Raw genomic sequence first — 19,506 nt, 5'->3', positions numbered from 1 at the left:
GTGCGCCTCCTTCCAAATCCCTTCCCCCTCAGATCCGCGCCCCTCTCCTCAACCTCTGTATCCAAGGAGCTCGAGCACCTCAACATGCTCATCCGCCGCATGAAGTTTGGCGCCGCCGTGGCCCCGGCCCCCGCTCCTCTTCCCGAGGAGCAGCTGTATGGGGAGACGCCGCGCCAAGCCCATCCTCCTGACTTGCAACTCAAGCCTTCGGCCGTGGATGGTCTTCACCACGGAGCAGCGGATCTACGGTAGGTTGATTTGGCTCATGTTGGATTCATGTTGCTTGGATTTCTCCTCATCCCGCTCCCTACTCAGCTTGAAGATCTCTACTACATGAGATAGACACCAAGGAATGGAGATTGCTGCAGAGAAAGCTTGTTCAGATCAGCCACATACATGGTGGAGGTGTTCGTTGGTAAGATGTTTTGGACTACACTGCTGGTAAGATGTTCGATAAAATGTCCCTAGCACGGTAAGCACCACAAATTCTGTCAGAGATATGCAGCTGGATGCTCTCTTTGATTGCACGCATAGACATGGATTTAATTTACTTTCACACAAGTTCTTTACCAGCAACCATATTTCTGGGAATGCAATACTTGTCGTTTATATTAACTTCCATATAATGCATTAAGTTTTATTGTAGTCACTAATAAGTTCTGGACAATTGCCAAAGTATATCATTGTCATTTTATTTGCAGTCCCTTGTTCATCAATAACAGGTGAAGTTATAGGTTGTATATTTCCTCTAACCAGGATTATTTGTTTCTTCTGTTATATTTCCTTGTATGTCAGTTCTCAATGTCTATTGCATGAAAGCATGCTTCCCTGAGTAGCTATCATTGTTTCCATGTCAAATCAAATGCTAGCCTTGAATGGAATTTAAGAAATGTGGATAATCAAATGCTATATCGGATCAGTTCTATAATTTGCAAGCATTGTGTCGTACACAGTGGTATTCTTTCTTGCTGGTCCACTCAAATTTAAATTGTGGCCAATATTGGCCAGCATGGCTTTCCTCTTTGTTTCAACAATTAGCATGTCAGATATTCATTCAAATGTCTAACTGAACCTATAGAACAAGAATTGAAATCTTGCCTTTTCATGAGATAGGAAAACAATATGCAAAAGATAGTTAAGCCTTAATGATTGTGCAAGACAGTGAAGCCTTACCTCTTGTCAGTATTGATCTCAGTTTATTATCAGCCTGTATCTTTGTAGGTTTTCAGTGCAGCAAGTTCTTTAAGCAAGATGACTCCAAGGTCTTTTCTTGCTTATGCTGGAAGGTAGCATGTCTTACTATGCCCAGATTTGCTAGTGTAGGTAGCATGTCTTACTATGCCCAGAAGTGTATCATTTATATTGACGTAGTGTAAGTCGTATATAGTTTTTCTGTACAAGGTTATCATTCTCATGTATTTACGGGGCCTGTTACAGTGATATAATGTATTCTCATGTTAATTATGCTTTATAGCTCAGTTGGTCTCCATTGAAAAAAAGCACCGTAAGATTGATTTGTATGATCATCTAGTCTCCTGATTTTTTATATGTCAGATCACCATTAAGATTGCTTTCTATGACTACTCAGCCTCTGTTTTCAAATTCCAGCCTTTCCTAATATAGCACTGTAGTTACTTCTCCACTACAAATATATTGTTTCTTACTTGCAACTGCAGTAACTGCAGATTTTATGGCCTTATTTGATATGGTAACTGATATTTCTGTGGGTTCCTATTATACAGGGACAAAGGCAATAATTTGAACTAGATTGGCCTTGATGGTACTGCCTGGAAAAGTCAAGACTTGTGAGATGCAAAACTTGAGCTTCTGCTAAATAAAATTCGTAGTTCTGTGTATATATTTGCTGGAAGCTGTTTTTTTTTTTGTTTTTCAGAATTGTGAGATGTGCTAGATTAACTAGAGTTACACTGATTTCATGCTGAATTGAAAAACTTTGATGTTGTATCATGTATGTATGTGATGAGTTGTTGGATTAGAATATATGCTAGTTTATATCTTGATTTGGGCTAAAATAATAATGCATTGATTAGAAGAACGGGCTGTATTTTAATGGCCAAGATGTAAAATGGGCTCTGCATTTTCATGAGTAGAAACTTAATTGGGCCATATGCAAATGGGCCCAAATTGACTCGCTGCCACATCATTGTCCACGTCAGCATCCATGTGGTAGCCATGTGGGCCGCCACGTTGGATGCCACATTAGCTGCCACGTCAGATGCCATGTCAATGTCCATGTCATTGATAGTTGAACACGTGACATTATCTGTGACGTTTATTTTCGTCATAGATATTGGGCTTGGGCTGGGCTAAGTGGACTTCGGGCCATTTTGTGACGGTTTAGAAACGTCATAGATCGTGCCAATCTGTGACGATTACAGAAAAAACGTCACCCGATTTAATCTGTGACGCTCAATACATGACGTTATCCGAAATTGTCATAGATGTTGTTTTATGACGTTTTTTCGCGATTTGTGACAAATTTGTTTCGTCATAGATTAAATGATTTCTTGTAGTGAAAGCTTCTGAAACCCGAAGAATTGGGTCTGGTGGAGCCATTGGCACTCCCACAAAACGAGAAACATCCACTGCAAGGGCCATCATAACATGGCCAAAGTTCTGCGTTCAAGAAAGGAGCAATCATAACTCAAAGCATAAATCACATCATTGCACAAAGAGATGTCAAAGCTTCACACAGGAGTGCACACTAAATAAAAGGCAACAAAAATACAAAACATCACCCTCAATGAAGAAGAAAATTCTCATAACTAGCTAGCCTGTCAATAGTGATGTGTCTTAGCTTCAGCATAGGAAATTTAAAGTGTGTACCAATCAAAATAATAATCATTCCTATACAACACTTGGTGCGTCATTTTATTTATCATGAAATGAGGTTCTCGGTTCAATTCAGAACTCTAAGACAATTATTTGCTTATGCTCTGAAAGCACTTAAGCTCCAACAGATGTGTTCATAAGTGAACTTATGATATTTTCTGCATGCAGAAACATAGTATGGAGCATATCTTTTCTTGCAAAAGTTATTAATGCAAGTAGTCCTCCATTCAAAGTTGATGATCCTGTGACATGCTTATAGATCAATGGTTAGCAGGACAATCCTGTTGCTTACTCAACAGTAACCTACATGCTTATATGGGAAGGCAGATAATGTCCTAGAAACCTGCAGTAACTGATAACATAGCAGATCACATAGACTAGAATTCGGCAAAAAAGCTATAAGTTGTCTCAATTCATGAATTGCTAATTAAGGAACTGCTGGCTAACAATTGACAGACCATACACGACGATAACCATGGCCCATGGGCATCTCATGCTACAGCACCCAAGTAATTCGCCAAATCAACTCCATGATCCAAATAAGCAGTACGAGGCTACGAGTATGAGCAATTAGAAAAGCCAGCAGGCGGTCACCTTCCTCGTGATCCCCACGCGGCAGCCATTTAATTTCTCCCCTGATTCTTTCCCCCTCCAAGCACCTGCGCCCATCAACAAGCCATCACAGAAGACATTCAGTCCCTGGACCAGTAGAGCAGCAAATTGGTAGGGACTGAGGGTTAGGGGCAGGTCGTGCCTTGGACCGGGCGGCGACGGCGGAGGCCGCCGGCGAGGTGAAGGCGAAGGCGGCGGAAGCCACCTCCGGACGGCGAGGGAGCGGCGGATCGGACGCGTGGGTAGCCTACTGCTACTATTGTACGGACGAGCTGCTCGAGCGCGCCGACCCGCAGCCGCTCGAACGTGCCGGCCGAGATCCGCCGATGAAGAGAGGAATAGGTGGGGGGCAGCCCGACGTTCTCCTGTGGCGCGCGCCGTCGGCGCAGCCCCGAGCGACCTTCCGGCTGCACTGCTCTAGATCGGGAGGAGGGAAGGAATGGGAATGGAGAACGCGAGAGAGGAGGAAAAGAAAATGAGAAATTAAACAAACATGGGAAAAGGAAAACAAGCCGCACGTGGTGGACGGTCGGTCGGTCGACCGCGAGATGGCTTCCGAGCGGGCGATCGTAAAACCAACATTGGGTTCGTTTTCATGGGGCTAAATTTTTGTCATATCATATTAAAGAGAATCTTATTATTTAAAAGTATCAAATAAAATATAATTATAAAATATTTTGCACAGATAGTTGCTAATTCACGAGATGAGTCTAATAAGCCTAATTAATTCTTAGTTTTGATACGATGATACTACAGTAAATATTCTTTAATTATGGACCCTTTCCGCCAGAACTCCTATTAGAATGAGCAACATTTAAGGCAACACTCCAACTTTATATTGAAGATTTCATCTTATGTGTAGCGAACGTGTACCACTTAGTTAAGTAGATGGGCGCATAAATTAGGAAAATTATATTTTTTATTAAAATTTGGAAAGCAATTACATGCCACACTAAATTATTATCCTTGCGAGGGAAATTTTCAGCCACGCATGTCGGGCTACGCGTACCGGTCCGGCATGATGTGCACCGGCACCGAAGAGCATATGACAACTGGCCCATGCTTAGAGTCGTGATAGACACACGACTAGTTAAGATTAAGGTCTCGTTTTTCAGTTCAAGTCATAAGTTCCGTCACATCACATATTTTCATATCAATTAAGAGTACTAAATATAGACTTATTGCAAAACTAATTTCATAAGTCGTGATTTAATCACGAGATGAATCTATTAAGACTAATTAGTTCATAATTTAATCATTAATTGCTACAGTAATCACCCGCTAGTTGTGTTTGTGTCTTAATTATACTTAATAAATTTATCTAAAGCTTATGTACTTAATTTTATATTAAATTATCATCTGAATATTTAAATTGACATACAAATATTTAATGTGAGCACAACTTAAAAACCAAACTAGCCCTATAAACTATTGATGCCGCCTCTTGAAATTTTAAACAACCTGGCTACTGTGTCCCTTTCTGGACTGTAGTTTTGACCGGATAGGTTGATTGCAGATGGTGCCTCTAAATTTTTTGTTCTTTTGCATCACCATCTTGAGATTGGTGAGAGGCTCCACCTGCAATGCTCCATAGATAATAATGATTCCTAGCTGACACGCTCACCTGCCCCAACTGAATACCATTAATGATAAGCAATATAATAAGCATTTAAATAAGAACGTTGGCAGTCCTCATGATTTTTTTAAAAAAATAATTATACAACCGTTTATAATTTTTTTTTACTTATGTGGTGCTAGATAAATGAGAGGGAGCTTTGTGGAGAAAGAATGAAACCGAGTCTTATGCACGAGTCTTATGCAAGATTCCATATTAGTATAAAAATTTATGCGCTAGAACTGTTAAGTTGTGCATTGGGAGCGAGTGAGGTGATGTCTTTATACTGAATAGAGAACAAATATAATAGATAAATAAAATAGAATGAGTTTAATAGGAATCCAACCCAAACATTAGGGATTGTAGAGTGTTCTAAAAATGATATTTTGATTATATGACTACATAGACACTACCTTTAAACAATATAAGTTGATATATCATGCCAAATATTGTTGCTATATCTTTCATTGTCTCAATTGCATGGTAGTCTCAAATCAAACGATATCAGGTTCTAACGATATGTCATCCAAGGGTTCACCAGGTTGGCCATGGAGAGCAGGCCAGTCATGATGAAAGTTTCATGAAGTTTTATAGTATCAAATTATATGCCACATCATCTCGATGACATGACAAGGAGATAGAAGAAGAGAATTTTATAAGATAATAGAGGAGTTTCATCTCTATAAAACTCGACTGGCATAGTTATCTAGTTTTCTATCTATATAACTATGCCATAAAATTGTGCATTGAGACTGGTCTAGTAAGCCCACTGGCCAAGCTAGGTTAAGTGTCATTTAGCTATTGTCGACAAATTATGCACAACGACGTGCCTCCAAACACTGTAAGGCCCTCTCAAATGGTCCAGCGATATCGCTGGGTGAGATGGAGCTAAAAGACAATAGAAAAATAGAAAAAATTTCTCTCCTATCTTCGGTATGTGCAGCTCTGGCAGATGTGCTCTCGTAAGACTTCAAGTGGGGGAGCTAGGGGTTTACTGGGGTGCTCAAGCCCCCCTACTCCCATAGAGCCCATGAAGCACCCCCCCCCCCCATTTTGAACTATGATGATGAAGAGGAAGAAAAAAAGAAGGTGGAAAGAGAAGAAAAAGAGAAAAGAGAAAAATAAGTCTTCCTTAAATTTAGATTTTAGATTCGTCACTGTCTTTAATTTATTTGCTAGGAGCTAGCGAGAGAGAATAGTAGTAGATAATGTAACTGAATTTACATACTCTCTCGCCGCCACCTCAGCCGAGGCCGGCGACATCGTCGCCCGAGGGCAGCTCCACACAATTGTTGGTGCTAAGGGAATCTTTTGAGATGCTAGAGTTTGGGTGCCAAACACCAGAGAGTTTGGGTGCTAGAGTTAAAAGCTTCCTGTGCTTAGAGTAAAGAAGTAAGTTTCATGGAGCAGCAGCATTGATGGGATTTATGCTTTTTCTTGCACGTTAGGATGACGGCGCCGCATCCTCCGTCCTCGACGTGCAGCTCTGATGAGGCACGCTGTGGGTGCCCCGCCTCTGCGTCGACAGCATCACCTGGACAGTCCTGAGGAACCTGAAGGCGCTGGACGAGTCGCGGCGTGAGCAGGGGGGTGAAGGTCCAAAATTTTAAACTAGAAAAAATCTAAAGATTGGACTTTAAAAAGATCAGATTTTAATTTTATATAATTTTAAATTAAAAATTTTAAAAGTCTTATTAAACTGTGAAGAGTTTATTAGAACCATGGCCTATTACCACCCTAGGCATGAGTAATAGGAAGGGGCGGTGACCCGGCGTGGGACGGAGGAGGCCTGGCCAATGGGGGTTGCGGCGGATCTGCCCACGCCATGGAGGGGAGAGCCACGAAGGAGAGAGGAGATGAGAGGAAGGAAAAAATAGAGATATTTTAGTTTATAAATTTGAAGAAACATATAAAAAATAAGTAATAGTATGTTTCAAAGAGCTGTAAAGTTATGATGACATAATTTAAAATAGATAAAATATAATAGTAGATGAGTGAATTTAAAAAATTATAATGACACTGTTCTAATAAAAAAAAGTGTAGGTAGCCCAAGATCTCCGACAGCTCTGCTGGCGGGGTACCAAATTAGGTGACCAAGCCCTGACCATGCAGACATCAAAATTAAAGAGATAGGCCACCAATGAAAAATACTAATAATGAGGTACGCGACAAACTTCAAACGCGTCGCCTGATGTTGTTCACCCACAAGCATAAATGGGTTTTAGATTAACCCCAACGAGTAATCAATAAGTTTTTCAGAAAAGATAATGAATCCTAAGTTTATTGCAATAAAACTACTTTGTTCGTGTTGGCCGACGTGTAGCCATACAAAATACATCATCGATGCTTCCAGTTCCACCTCCGAAGCTTCAGAATAGCACCAGCTAGTCGTTCAACTTCTAGCCACAGCAGAGAGGCTGTGCGGAATAGTCCTTCACACAACAAAAATGTCATATCAAAATTTGCTAGCAGCAAACTGCAGCATGAGCTCAGATAATCAAATGAGAACAGTAGGTGTGTATAAATTTGGACGAAATTCACTGTACCAATTTTCAATCGAAGATTAGGACTAAATATGATTAGAGGTTGGAGGCTCTTTTTGAAGCCTTCAGGTGAAGCCATCTAAGATCCTAGGTGGACAGTCTAAAAAAATAGAAAAATTCTACAAATTCTCACAAAAATCAAAAACATCCGGCCATCAATTCGGCAACTCTAATTATAATAGCTATTGGATCTATTATTTTTTTCTAACAAATTACTCACATTTGTCATTATGAAAATAGACTAAAGTAAACCCTAAACATGTATCTAAATTACCCACCTCTGCCATTATAAAAAATAATCTAAAATAACTCCCTAATCTTCACGTAAATTACCCACTTATGCCATTATAAAATAATATCACATAACCCCCTAAATTTTCATATATATTATCCAATGATAATATAATAAAAAATTAAAATAAACTCCCACGTCTGAATCAAAATTATATTATTATAATAAAATCTTAAAGCACATCAATGTAAAAGTCTAAATTACTATTTCTATCATTATTAATATAGTATTTATGTTATTATTTATATAGAAATATTAATCATAATGTGTGTGTCACCGTATATTCATGTATAAGAGAAGAGATAAGAATACCAATTTTCATGTTATTCACATAGCTCAAACAAAGTGTTCAATTAAATATATTATCGAACATATATGGAGGTGTGATGCAAAGTGAGAAAAAATTATTAGGTACTAACCTACCACATTTATTACAATTACATAATGATAAATATTTAGTTTTATAGTACTAGATTAGAATATTTAATTAGTTAAAGAGAGCGTGAGGTAGATAATTATTAGATATTTCTAACTAGACTGTGCGGTAGCACAGATTGATAGACGAGTTATGGTACAATTAAGCTCAAAAGATTCGTCTCGCAATTACATCCCGAGTTGTGTAACGAGTTTGGTCAGTTGTCCACCTTTAATATTTAATACTGTTCAGTGGTTCGAAATTACTGTAGTGCTAATTTTTTTTATATCTAAACACATGGCAGTAGTACTTACTTTTCGAGGGTGCTGCTATTAGTTTGCTGCGGCTGTTCTTGCTTGCACGAGGTCGTGTATCAGGCGGTGCAGGTCGCGGTGAGAGGAGCCGCCTTCCGCCACGGCAGCATGAGCCCGGGCGGAGAGCTCCTTCACCCGTCTCCTCGCCGCATCTCCCCTGCCTCCGGGCTCCATGAACTTGGTCACCGCCTGCGCCACGACCTCGGCCGTGACCAGGTCGTGCTCCTGAGGCCTGGTGCTCCGCACCCCGGCACCCTCCGGGAACAGCCGCTCCCCGATCTCCAGGACTTCGGTCAGCAGCCGCTCGATGATGAACTGCTCGAAGTCCATCGGCCACGTCAGCGCCGGCACGCCGGCGCTCACCGTCTCTAGCACGGAGTTCCAGCCGCAGTGGGTCACGAACGCCCCCACCGCCTGGTGTTCCAGGATCTGCGTCTGCGGCGCCCAGCCCCTGACGAGCATGCCCCGCTCCCCAACACGATCCATCCACCCGTCCGGCGGCGACCATGTATCCTTCCTGATGGCCCAAAGGAACGGCTTCCCCGAGGCTTCAAGCCCGAGAGCTAGCTCCACGAGCTGGGCATCGGAGACATGGGTCAAGCTGCCGAAACATAGGAACACAACTGATCGAGATGGCATTCTGTCCAGCCATTCGATGCACGGCGGCGAGTGCCCTGCTCCTGCACTGTCTCCTGTTGTTGTTTCTGCCGGCGCCTCCGCCGCCGGCTGCAGCGCGAGAGGCCCAACGAAGTAGGAGGGCAGTGTCTTTATACTGCTCGCGAAAATGTCGCAGTACCCTTGCTCCAGGTCGTAGAAGGTGTTCACGGCCCGGCCGGCGCACCTTTTGATGCTCGAGGTGATCCGATCCATGACGGGGCCGTCCAAGATTTCCTGGCTCCTCACGAACTCAGGCAGCTCCGTGTGCGGGATCAGTATGTCGCCGCCGCCTTCAGCTCGAGGCAGAGCCACCACACCTCCTTCAGCGATGCCATGGATGTCGGCATCCCTGAGGTGTGTGATGGCCGTCGCCGCGAAGGTTCCGATGACTTGGAAAGAGATGCATGGCACGCCGAGATTGGCGGCGATGTCGGTGTTCCAGAAGAAGTGCCCATCGCTGATGATGGCGTCCGGCGAGTGCTCCCTGATGAGGGCTTCCTGGCCGGGCCGCATCACGGTCTCGTCGAAAGTGGCGACGGAGATCCTCCACGCGTCCTCGGCCTTGACGGTCGAGAGGTTCTCCACCCCCGGCGGGAGGCCATCCACCACCGGGAACGGGTACGTCGCTATCCTCACCGCCGTCGCGCTGCCGGGGCTCAGCTGCCGTGCAAGAGCTGACCGCACGACCGCGGCGTTCGCCGTGCTGACGGCGACGGTGGCCTCGACGATGTCCGACCGCGCAGCCGCGAGGTGGACGGCGAGGTTGGTGAATGGGCCGATGTGGCTAGAGGCGAAGAAGGGCATGAGGAGGATGCGCAGCTTCCTGCTCTGGACAGGAGCAGCCATTATTGCTCACTAGTGCAGAGGTCTTGGTGGATATCTGGGTTGGAGTAGTGTTAGGAAAAGTCTCTCCAACTTCGGATATATGAGGAAGCTGTGTTGTAGTAGGTAGGGATAGCTACAGTAAACTGCTAGTTTGTGGTTTACCACTGAGTCCAATTATGAGAGTGACTGAGGAAGCACGTGGGTGGCAAAGGGCCTAATATTGTGATTTTGGAAAATCAAAAGACAGGACTCTAAAAAGACTAAGGTCTAATTTTATACTATAATTTTGAACTAAAAAAACTAAGAATTTTATTGAGCTATAAAAAATCACTAGAATCATGACCCATTACCATCCCTGCACGTGGCGCATGCTGCGCAGAGTCACCCTGTTCGGCTGGTGGATTGAGCCTCCAGCCCTACAGTAACTCTCTCTCACATTACTCTAGCTCTAGCTTCCAGCCAGGTAACAGTGTTTTTCTCTCACACTACTCCAACTCCAGCCTCCAGCTCCAGCCTGCCGAACACGGTGAGTAGCACCAAGCTCATGGCGATTCCCAAGGTCAACCTGCGCGGGCTGCTGGGTGGGCCTCAGCTCGTGCTGCGGTGATGGCGTCCGTGGTGGAGGCGCGGAGCACGGCTGCGTTGTCGCCGCGCGCGACGCGCGCGGCCCGGAGCTCCGGCGGCCGGCCTTGCTCAAGCGCTGCATCCCGGAGCTCTTTGCGTTCCCCGCCGAGACCAAAGCAGCGGAACATCTCAACCGACGCTGCGTCAAGGGAAGGGACTACGTCGGGAAGCTTTGCCGGCCTGAGCTGAGCGTAATGTCGCAGCGGTGTTCTTAACTTCAGGAAGCAGCATCTTCTGGCCGCAAGGCAACCCGGAGTTTTTCTGGTATTTTTTGTTGTTTCGTCATTTAATTTATTAATTAATTCTTTGTCAGGCTCGCTCGGTTTGGAAGCGATTGGAGTAGGTTAGGGATTAAAGTCAAAATCTCTCTCTCAATCTCTTCAATCCCACTCAATCCTGTGCATTAACCGAGTAAGACTCATTGGTTTTATTTACTTAGCTTGTTGGTGCGAAAACTCTCACGTCGATCTGCCACTCTTCACCTTGTTCGGCTGGGCGAGAGCTGCTGGGCCCATCCACAGACTCAGTATTTCCAGCGAGTCCAGCGCCAGCCCCAGTCGCGTCGTTTCCAACGAAACCGAACAGGCCGCTTCTCCAGCGACACAGTCATCTCGTTCGTCAGTGACCTACTCAAATTGGAGCCGGTGAAGATAACCCTTGGTGGCCTCGGCGTCCGGGAAGACCGGAAGAGAACATTGCCGCCCGCTCACAGCCTTCGCCCATCACACTACGGCGTGCCAGAGGAGTCGAAGATGGGCGTGACCCTGCCAAGGCACACCGATCCTAGCTTCACGACATCGATCGTGCAGTGCAGCATGAGGTGGAAGGCCTCGAGGTGCAGGTGTAATGACCCTCGTAAGGACGGCCAGTCAGTGTGAGTAAGAGCTGGAGAAGACTCTTTCCTTTACAATGGGCTTCGCTCCCGGCCCATGGGCCAGCTATCCGGCTTGCGTGCCGAGTATCAGCGGGTATATAACCCAGCTGCTGTAACGAATTCGGTTATGATGTAACATAACTCTAAACCATTCAATCGTCTTCCTCTGCTATTCTTCCCCAATTCCCCTGCTTCGATCTACTCTGAATCATGAACCCATTTTCCCTATCTGATGAGTGATTCCAAGTAGAACCCTGACATTTGATATCAATAGCCTTTTACCCCTAATTTTTTTCGTTCCTCACCTAGACCCTCTCACGGAGCTCCAGCCGCCGCTCCGCCGAGTCGTTCCTGACTCCGGCGTCCACGCCCCGCTACTGACTTCCCGGCGGCGGCGGCCATAGCACAACGTCGGTTAGCCATTCCGATGCGCCGCCCACCTTCCTCTCGCACCGCTTAGGATAGTTGAGGAACGCGAACCCGCCTCTGAAGTTCTCGATTTCGTGGTGCCTGCGACCTGGCGCCGTGAAAACCGACCAAGTTTGAGGCAACGATGACAACGACCATGGATGACCTCGCCAAGAAGTTCGACAACTTTGAGACCCAGCTGACCCAGGCATTGGACAAGCTGTTGGGCTTGGAGGCATAGTGAATGACCGTAGATGAGGCCACCGATATGCTCCTCTCGCAGTCCGAGCAGCTCGCGTCGTGACTTCAACACCTCGAGGTCGCGCCACCACCGCCGCCACCGTTCCTGCGCCCATCTACGACACCTCTACCGCCACCTCGGTGGACGGACCCGTTCGACCTCAACCTTTCTCCACCACCGGTGACACGCCCATCTGCGTCGACCGGGGAGCGTCCCAGCGGGCACCACGAGGATGACCACCACCAGGACGCTGGCGGGGGGATTCTTGGCTCCCACCCGCCACGCCCGGTCACGGGTATGATTCCAAAATCCCACTCTTCTCGCTCAGAGTTCTGCAATTACGCTCGTGAGGGTCCTAGCAGAGCACCGCATTTTCCCAAATTGCATTTCCCTGCTTTTGATATTGATAATCCTCGCTTACGGCGCGATCGTTGTGAAATGTATTTCAAGGTTTTCTCGGTGATGAGCCCCGGATTGAAGACACGATTTGCGGCACTCAACTTCAAGGGAGCAGCGGCAATCTGTCTGCAGACGCTAGAACGTCGTGGGCGAGTCACAGACTAGGATGATTTCTGCAAGGCGGTGTTCGCCGATTCGACCACGACCAGTATCAAATCCAGCTTCGTTAGTTGGATTCTCTCAGGCAGACTTCCACCATGGCCAATTACTTGGAGAGGTTTGAGCGATTATCCCATGGTATTCTGCTCTACAATACTCATTATGATGATACCTATTTTGTGACTCGGTTCTTGGGAGGACTAACTGAAGAGATTCATTCAGTGATTGCTTTACATCGCCCTAAGAATGTTGCAGAGGCAAGTGCTCTTACATTGATTCAGGAAGAAGAGTTGGCAATGAGCAGGAAGCGATTCTCTCTGAAGGATTGTTCTAGCAGTAAAATGACTACTACTTCTGAGCGGTCGAAACTGTTGCCATTGGATAAATCAGGCTCCGAGAAACCCAAGTTGGGCAAGTCTGACAATTTAGAGAAACTGAAAGAGCTGATGCAGTTTAGGTGAAAGAATGGGTTACGCTTTAAATATGGAGAGAAATGAGGCCACAACCACACCTGTCCTGCCCAGGTGCCCTTACATGTCATAGAAGAATTATGGGAGGCCCTTCAGTCTGAGGAAGAGGAAATTCTGGACTCTGGGGAGGATGCAGAAGAGTCTGATATAGTCATGGCAGTGGGATCACAAGCTCCTAGAGAGCAGGTTAAGAGAAAGACTACGAGGTTACATGGCACAAAGTCTGATATAGTCATGGCTGTGGGATCACAAGCTCTTTTCACGTGGTTGTTAACACCATTAACACTCAAAACTAACAGAAGGCCATATTAGAGAGAAAATGAAGTTAAGAGGTCCTATAGAAAACTTTTGGGAAAAAAGAGGGCTAAGGAACGAATAGCTAACTTTAAAAGGGCCATATAGGGAATTTTCCCACCTAGTAATGGGGCTGTTGATGAGGAAGCGAGCCGATGCTGGAATGGAGAAGGAAACATAGCGTATTGGTCCTGTGGGCCAATAGGGACGTCGTGGTTGATAAAGCTGAGAAAGGGCTGTTATTTCATAGGTTTTGAGTCGTTTGTTTAAGAAGAAGTGTTTTCTTTGTTCGCAAGTCATGTAAGTCGTATCGCAAAGGGGTCTAGATTTAGGCTATAAATAGCAGATTCCCGTTTTTTTTTGTAAATTTTGATCAACCACATTCAAACAAAAAATCTTTACATTTATCACATCTACTTTTTATATCGGTGACTTCGCTAAAATCCTACTTGTAGTAGTAGCCTTTTTCTCTTTACAAGTTCTTCTCGGCAAGCGAGGCTGCATCGGCTTCGATCTCCATCTTGTTGGTAAGTTCCGAGTTAAGTTGCCTATATAGGCTCATGGTTGATGCCACATTGCTTCTTCCTCTTTCTATAGCGCTCAAGTTATTGTCGAATATGTTAGATTTTAGGTTTATGGCGCATCATCGCTCTTATCTTGATCTTATTTATTCACAAGTTATTGGTAGAAGTTACTACTTTTCTTAGATTAATCGGCTTAGTCTATCTTGTTGTAGTTTTTATCATAAGTTATCAGTATCTACTTTGATCTTGCTAGGCTAACGCGTTTAATCTAGTTCGTTTTAAGTTTTTATCACAAGTTATCCAGTTTAGATCTGCTCACAATCGGCTCTTTCCGTGATCTCATCATCATAGCCGATTGGATCTAGATCTAGGTGTTGCTCGTGAGCTACGTTGCTTTAAGCGCAGTATGCTTCTTTAGATCGACTGTTTGATAGCCGATATCGGCTGGCTAGCCGATAGCCACTGGAATTTAACATTTATCCTCCTTGTCAATTACAGGACAAATTGATTGGCACGCCACACACGCCGATTTGGGTTCGGAACTATGAACAAAGTAGATCTCTCCGGCCTTAGCATACGTGGAGCTTGAGGATCTGATCGACGGATTTTTGCCTTAGATGGTGTCTCGCTCCGTGTCATGGAGTGTAACGTATTAGAGGGTTTAAAATTTGTACCCAAATGTAAGGCATCATAAGGTCCTTCAAAAAGGCATGCTGACCTCTTTGGTTTTGGTATTAATTTTGTAAAGAAATCAATTGCGGTTGGCTTGGCTGAGAGAGTAAAAAGTTATGCTAATCTTTTTGGTTTTGGTGTGGGCAGCTGAACAGCCAACCAAAAATTAAGCAATTAATTAACTGAACAATGCACTAATAAAGGGTAAATGCGTCTTTTTTCTACCTAGAGCACCTTACATTCAAGGATGGAGGGAGTAAAACTTATGGCATATGTACTAAGAAACTATTATGTAGAGAGAGAGGTATAAAGCCAATCAAATACTTCGGTACATGCTATTTTTATGTTTTCATTGCATTTGCATTTATTAAGGATTTTGAGAATAATAAATAATGTAATTTTCAATCGCAACAATTGCTATAATTAATTAGGGGTAAGGTAACAAGGTCATTTCTAAACAAAATAATTTTTATGAGACGGAGGGAGTAGCGCTTGACACAGTCTCTCTCCCTGCATGACCGTGTGCTTTACTAATCCGCGGCCGCACTACTAATACACTAGCTGCATGCATGCGGACTTAATTGTTTGGAAGGAACCGAGGCATATGCAAACCAAAATACGACACTTATTTGCTACTTTCTTCCAAAACTAAATACGACGCAAAAAAAAGTAGGGCGTACACGACAAACTTCAAACCCACAAGCATTACATGGGTTTTAGATTTGCCGCAACGATTAATCAATAAATTTTTCAGAAAAGATAATCAGTCCTGAGTTTTGCAGAAAAAACTACTTTCTTGCACGTATTGGCCGACGTGTAGTCTTACAGTAGATCGATGCTTCCACCTCGGAAGCTTCAGCCTTCAGAATGGCAATGGCATGCATGATGCATGCACTGGAATCCTTCAAGCAACCAAAAGGTCATATCAGTATCTGCATGAGCTCAGATCAGATAATCAAATGCGAACAGCGTACTTATTTGCTATACGGTATACCTGTACTAGTTACTTTTTGAGGGTGCTGCTGTTACTTTGCCGCTGCTCTGTTCTTGCTTGCACGAGGTCGTCGATGAGGCGCTGCAGATCGCGGTGAGAGGTGCCGCCTTCCGCCACGGCAGCACGAGCTCGGGCGGAGAGCTCCTTCACCCGTCTCCTCGCCGCGTCTCCTCTGCCTCCGGGCTCCAGGAACTTGGTCACCGCCCGCGCCACGACCTCTGCCGGGACCAGGTCGTGCTCTTCGTACCTGGTGCTACGCACCCCGGCACGCTCCGGGAACAGCCGCTCCCCGATCTCCAGCACTTCGGTCAGCAGCCGCTCGATGATGAACTGCTCGAACACCATCGGCCACGTCAGCGCCGGCACGCCGGCGGTCACCGTCTCCATGACGGAGTTCCAGCCGCAGTGGGTCACGAACACCCCCACCGCCTGGTGTTCCAGGATCCGCGTCTGCGGCGCCCAGCCCTTGACGACCATGCCCCTCGCACCAACGCGATCCATCCACCCATCCGGCGGCGACCACGTATCATTGTCCCTGATGACCCACAGGAACGGCTTCCCCGAGGCCTCGAGCCCGAGAGCCAGCTCCACGAGCTGGGCGTCGGAGACATGGGTCAAGCTGCCGAAACACAGGAACACGACCGATCGAGACGGCATTCTGTCGAGCCATTCGATGCACGGCGGCGAGTGCCCTGCTCCTGCGCTGTCTCCTGTTGTTGGTGCCGGCGCCGCCGCTGCCGGCGGCAGCGAGAGGGGCCCAACAAAGTAGGAGGGCTTCGTCTTTATACTGCTAGTGAAAATCTCGCAGTACCCTTGCTCTAGGTCGAAGAAGGTGTTCACGGCCCGGCCGGCACACCTTTTCACGCTTGCGGTCATCCGATCCAGGACGGGGCCATCCATGATTTTCTAGCTCCTCACGAACTCAGGGAGCTCCGTGTGCGGGATCAGTATGTGGCCGCCGCCTTCAGCTCGAGGCAGAGGCACCACACCTGCTCCAGCGGTGCCATGGATGTCAACATACTACGAGTACTACTAGTTGTTGATCACTGAGTCACTGACAAACTAGGGTTTATGGTTTTGGTGGCTGTCGGCGACAAGAAAACCCCAGCTCACGCAAATGGGAGGAACAGTGCCCAATGTTGGTTTTACAATCGCCCGCTCGGAAGCCATCTCGCGGTCGACCGACCGACCGTCCACCACGTGCGGCTTGTTTTCCTTTTCCCGTGTTTGTTTCATTTCTCATTTTCTTTTCCTCCTCTCTCGCGTTCTCCATTCCCATTCCTTCCCTCCTCCCGAGTCAAGCAGAATTCAAGGAAAACAAATCCTTTTTTATTTCTTTTTTGTTTGGTAAAAAAATATCGTACTGTATCGTGAGTTAAAACAAAAAGTTAATCACTACCCATGTAAAGTTTTGTTCGATAGTTTTTATTTTGTGACAGTAATCTTTTTTCCCTCTTTTACGTTTAATTGTTAGTTTCACCTTTTTATTATCTATCTTCAAAGTTTTCTGTCTAAAACTTTTCCACCACCTCTTTTTAAGCTCGAAATATTTTTTTACTCAATATATTTTTTACTCAAAATAAAATATTTTTCTAGCACACATTTTTCTTAAATAATTGTTTTCTCAAAAAATTTCGATATATATGTTTCCATTTACAATTTTTTCCAACAAAAATTTTTAATAATATGCTTTTTCTAAGCGCTAATGTCAAAAGTTTTTACAAGTAATTAAATTTTCCAATAAATTTATATTATTCTTTCCAATCTTTTCAATATAATATTTTGTTAAAAGTTACTTTTATTTTCACACCCCCCACCCATATTTTACACCCAATTATCCCACATCCCTAAAAAAATGGCTTCTGAAAAATGTTCTCCGTTAACATTGGTCCCACAACTAATTTTTGTTTTCACGCGCGCTCAGGATTTGCGGGAAAGCCAATCGTGAAAAGGGAAAGGGAATTAATATGGCATCCACACATATGCCGAAAATGGAAAGGTGGGCATGTCGGAGATCGACCGGACGTTGGGAATCTGGCGGGCACCCGCAAATTAGAATTGACCGAAAACGAACAATTTTCTATCTCAAAATTAGCGGATCCAGTTTCTCAAAAATGTCCATAAATATAGGATGTGCTAAGAAGGCATCAGTTTTGTCGGTTCAGAAGCACGAAACAGAAGCAAAACAATAAAAATTTAGTTTGCCGACACCAATATTTGTCTACTTTTAGCTTATTTCGGCTAGTCTTTTGTTCAGCCTTCGATTTATTCTCTCACATAGAACAGTGTTGGGTTAGCCGAAATCATCAGCCGCATTTTTACCCATTGAACAGAGGGCAAGTTCTCTCTGGTGACATTGGCACACACCGTCATCCGTCCTCCCGGTTTGGTTACTCGATCATGCTGCGCTAGACTTGTCACTAGGCGCGGCTGCGCCCTGCTTCTGGAAACGCTTGACCAGATCCAGCAGGTTGGCGTGCGACGACCCGCCCTCCTGCACGGCCGCCCTCGCCTTGGCGGCGAGCTCGCGCGCCCGCTGCCTCCTCCCGTCGGCCTCCTCCCCGGCGCCCATGATGTCCCTCACGGCCTTCTCCACCACGTCCCGCCCCACCAGGATCTCCTTGTTCGCGGCCTGGAACGCCAGGGGCTCCTTGACCCCGACGCTGACGCCGATGCCCAGCACCTCCACGGCCATCTTCTCGTTCAGGAACTGGTCCGTGAAGTGCGGCCACGTCACCACCGGCAGCCCCGCCGTGATGGCTTCCAGCGTCGAGTTCCAGCCGCAGTGCGTCACGAAGCCGCCCACCGTGGCGTGGGACAGGATCACCGCCTGGGGCGCCCACCCCCGGACGAGCAGGCCGCGCCCCGCCACGCGCGCCTCCATCTCCCCCAGGACGGCGCGCACCGCCTCGTCGTAGCCGCCGGCGTTCCGGACCACCCAGATGAGGGTGAGCGGCCGTGGAGGAGCGGGGCAACGGTGAGCTCGAGCTCGCCGGCATTCGGGTGGGCGGTGGCGGCGTTCTGGAGATTTGGAGCGGGGAAGTGGCGAGAGAGTGAGGGGATTGGGATGCGGAAGTTCCCCTAGTGCTGAAGCGCGCGAGAGAAGAGGAGTCGGGGCTCTTCCCCGAGCTTGCCACGGCGGTGGCGATGTAGCGGCCGACTGGGGCCTCGGGGGTGCGTGGTAGGAGCGGGGGAGGTCCAGCGCGAGGGGAAAAGGGCGGCGAGGAGCCCGGGCACGACGCGTGGAAGGACACAGCGAGCAGGAGGTGGCCTGCAGCCCTCCCTCGGTGGCGGGCGGCACCGCTCTGCGCCGGCAGCAGAGGAAGCAGAGAGGGAGAGAGGAGGAAGACACAAGCTGGACCTGTTTAAAATTTTAGAAAAGTTTAGGGGTCCTACTGTAAAATAAAAATAACTCCTAAACTAGGGCTCAAATGAAAAAGTGTCCAACATAAAAGTTGTTCAACTTTTCAAGATCTATAACTTTGATGTTGTGCAAAATTTGATTTGACCAAAGTTTGAAAGGTTATTTTGAAAACATAGAAATGATTTTGAATTTAATGGATTTTCATCTTTTCCAAAGCAAATTCATCTGAATTTCAGACTTAAAAGTAAAATTTCCTGCCATGTAAAGATTACACTAAATTTTACAAAGAAACTCTCCACAAAAGTAATATTCACCCATCTTATTCAAATTAAATTATAGGAAGGTCCTTACATCAAA

At 45.9% G+C, this 19,506-nt stretch overlaps 3 protein-coding genes and 1 long non-coding RNA gene across 7 annotated transcripts; 1 reads left to right on the top strand and 3 right to left on the bottom strand.

Moving 5' to 3' along the window:
• Positions 1-7,201: 7,201 nt before the first annotated feature.
• On the bottom strand, positions 7,202-10,223 carry LOC120652008 (UDP-glycosyltransferase 73C4-like). 2 transcript variants are annotated; one of them, XM_039929694.1, is made up of 2 exons: positions 8,645-10,223; positions 7,202-7,509 (listed from the first exon to the last, which is right to left on the bottom strand). In XM_039929694.1, exon 1 carries the CDS (start codon positions 10,145-10,147, stop codon positions 8,663-8,665), a length of 1,485 nt encoding a protein of 494 aa, XP_039785628.1. In that variant the 5' UTR covers positions 10,148-10,223; the 3' UTR covers positions 7,202-7,509; positions 8,645-8,662. The 2 variants fall into 2 exon arrangements, with proteins under 2 accessions (XP_039785628.1, XP_039785627.1); XM_039929693.1 differs by having other exon boundaries at positions 7,202-7,512; positions 8,645-10,218.
• A 1,543-nt stretch (positions 10,224-11,766) lies between these two features.
• On the top strand, positions 11,767-14,914 carry LOC120652012. The gene is made up of 2 exons (XR_005666410.1): positions 11,767-12,568; positions 12,724-14,914. It is a non-coding gene; the product is annotated as an uncharacterized LOC120652012 (long non-coding RNA).
• A 480-nt stretch (positions 14,915-15,394) lies between these two features.
• On the bottom strand, positions 15,395-16,798 carry LOC120652009 (UDP-glycosyltransferase 73E1-like). 3 transcript variants are annotated; one of them, XM_039929697.1, is made up of 2 exons: positions 15,766-16,798; positions 15,395-15,693 (listed from the first exon to the last, which is right to left on the bottom strand). In XM_039929697.1, exon 1 carries the CDS (start codon positions 16,683-16,685, stop codon positions 15,795-15,797), a length of 891 nt encoding a protein of 296 aa, XP_039785631.1. In that variant the 5' UTR covers positions 16,686-16,798; the 3' UTR covers positions 15,395-15,693; positions 15,766-15,794. The 3 variants fall into 3 exon arrangements, with proteins under 3 accessions (XP_039785631.1, XP_039785630.1, XP_039785629.1); XM_039929696.1 differs by having other exon boundaries at positions 15,786-16,798; XM_039929695.1 differs by having other exon boundaries at positions 15,799-16,798.
• A 949-nt stretch (positions 16,799-17,747) lies between these two features.
• On the bottom strand, positions 17,748-18,669 carry LOC120648087 (UDP-glycosyltransferase 73C5-like). Its single transcript, XM_039924850.1, has 2 exons — positions 18,340-18,669; positions 17,748-17,819 (listed from the first exon to the last, which is right to left on the bottom strand). Exons 1-2 carry the CDS (start codon positions 18,667-18,669, stop codon positions 17,748-17,750), a joined length of 402 nt encoding a protein of 133 aa, XP_039780784.1.
• Positions 18,670-19,506: the final 837 nt, after the last annotated feature.

This window comes from Panicum virgatum, chromosome 9K (genome assembly GCF_016808335.1).
Source record: "Panicum virgatum strain AP13 chromosome 9K, P.virgatum_v5, whole genome shotgun sequence".
In the NCBI taxonomy this organism is placed as follows: domain Eukaryota; kingdom Viridiplantae; phylum Streptophyta; class Magnoliopsida; order Poales; family Poaceae; genus Panicum; species Panicum virgatum.
This window is presented reverse-complemented; position numbering and strand designations above follow the sequence as displayed.

What these genes read in the sequence shown, in the direction of transcription:
- LOC120652009 (XM_039929695.1), bottom strand. Translation starts at nt 16,685, where the DNA reads ATGGATGGCCCCGTCCTGGATCGGATGACCGCAAGCGTGAAAAGGTGT. An exon ending in AACAGCAGCACCCTCAAAAA is followed by an intron (nt 15,694 to 15,798) that starts GTAACTAGTACA and finishes GGTTGCTTGAAG; the next exon opens with GATTCCAGTGCATGCATCAT.
- LOC120652008 (XM_039929694.1), bottom strand. Translation starts at nt 10,147, where the DNA reads ATGGCTGCTCCTGTCCAGAGCAGGAAGCTGCGCATCCTCCTCATGCCC.
- LOC120648087 (XM_039924850.1), bottom strand. Translation starts at nt 18,669, where the DNA reads ATGGAGGCGCGCGTGGCGGGGCGCGGCCTGCTCGTCCGGGGGTGGGCG. An exon ending in TCATGGGCGCCGGGGAGGAG is followed by an intron (nt 17,820 to 18,339) that starts GCCGACGGGAGG and finishes GGTGCCCGCCAG; the next exon opens with ATTCCCAACGTCCGGTCGAT.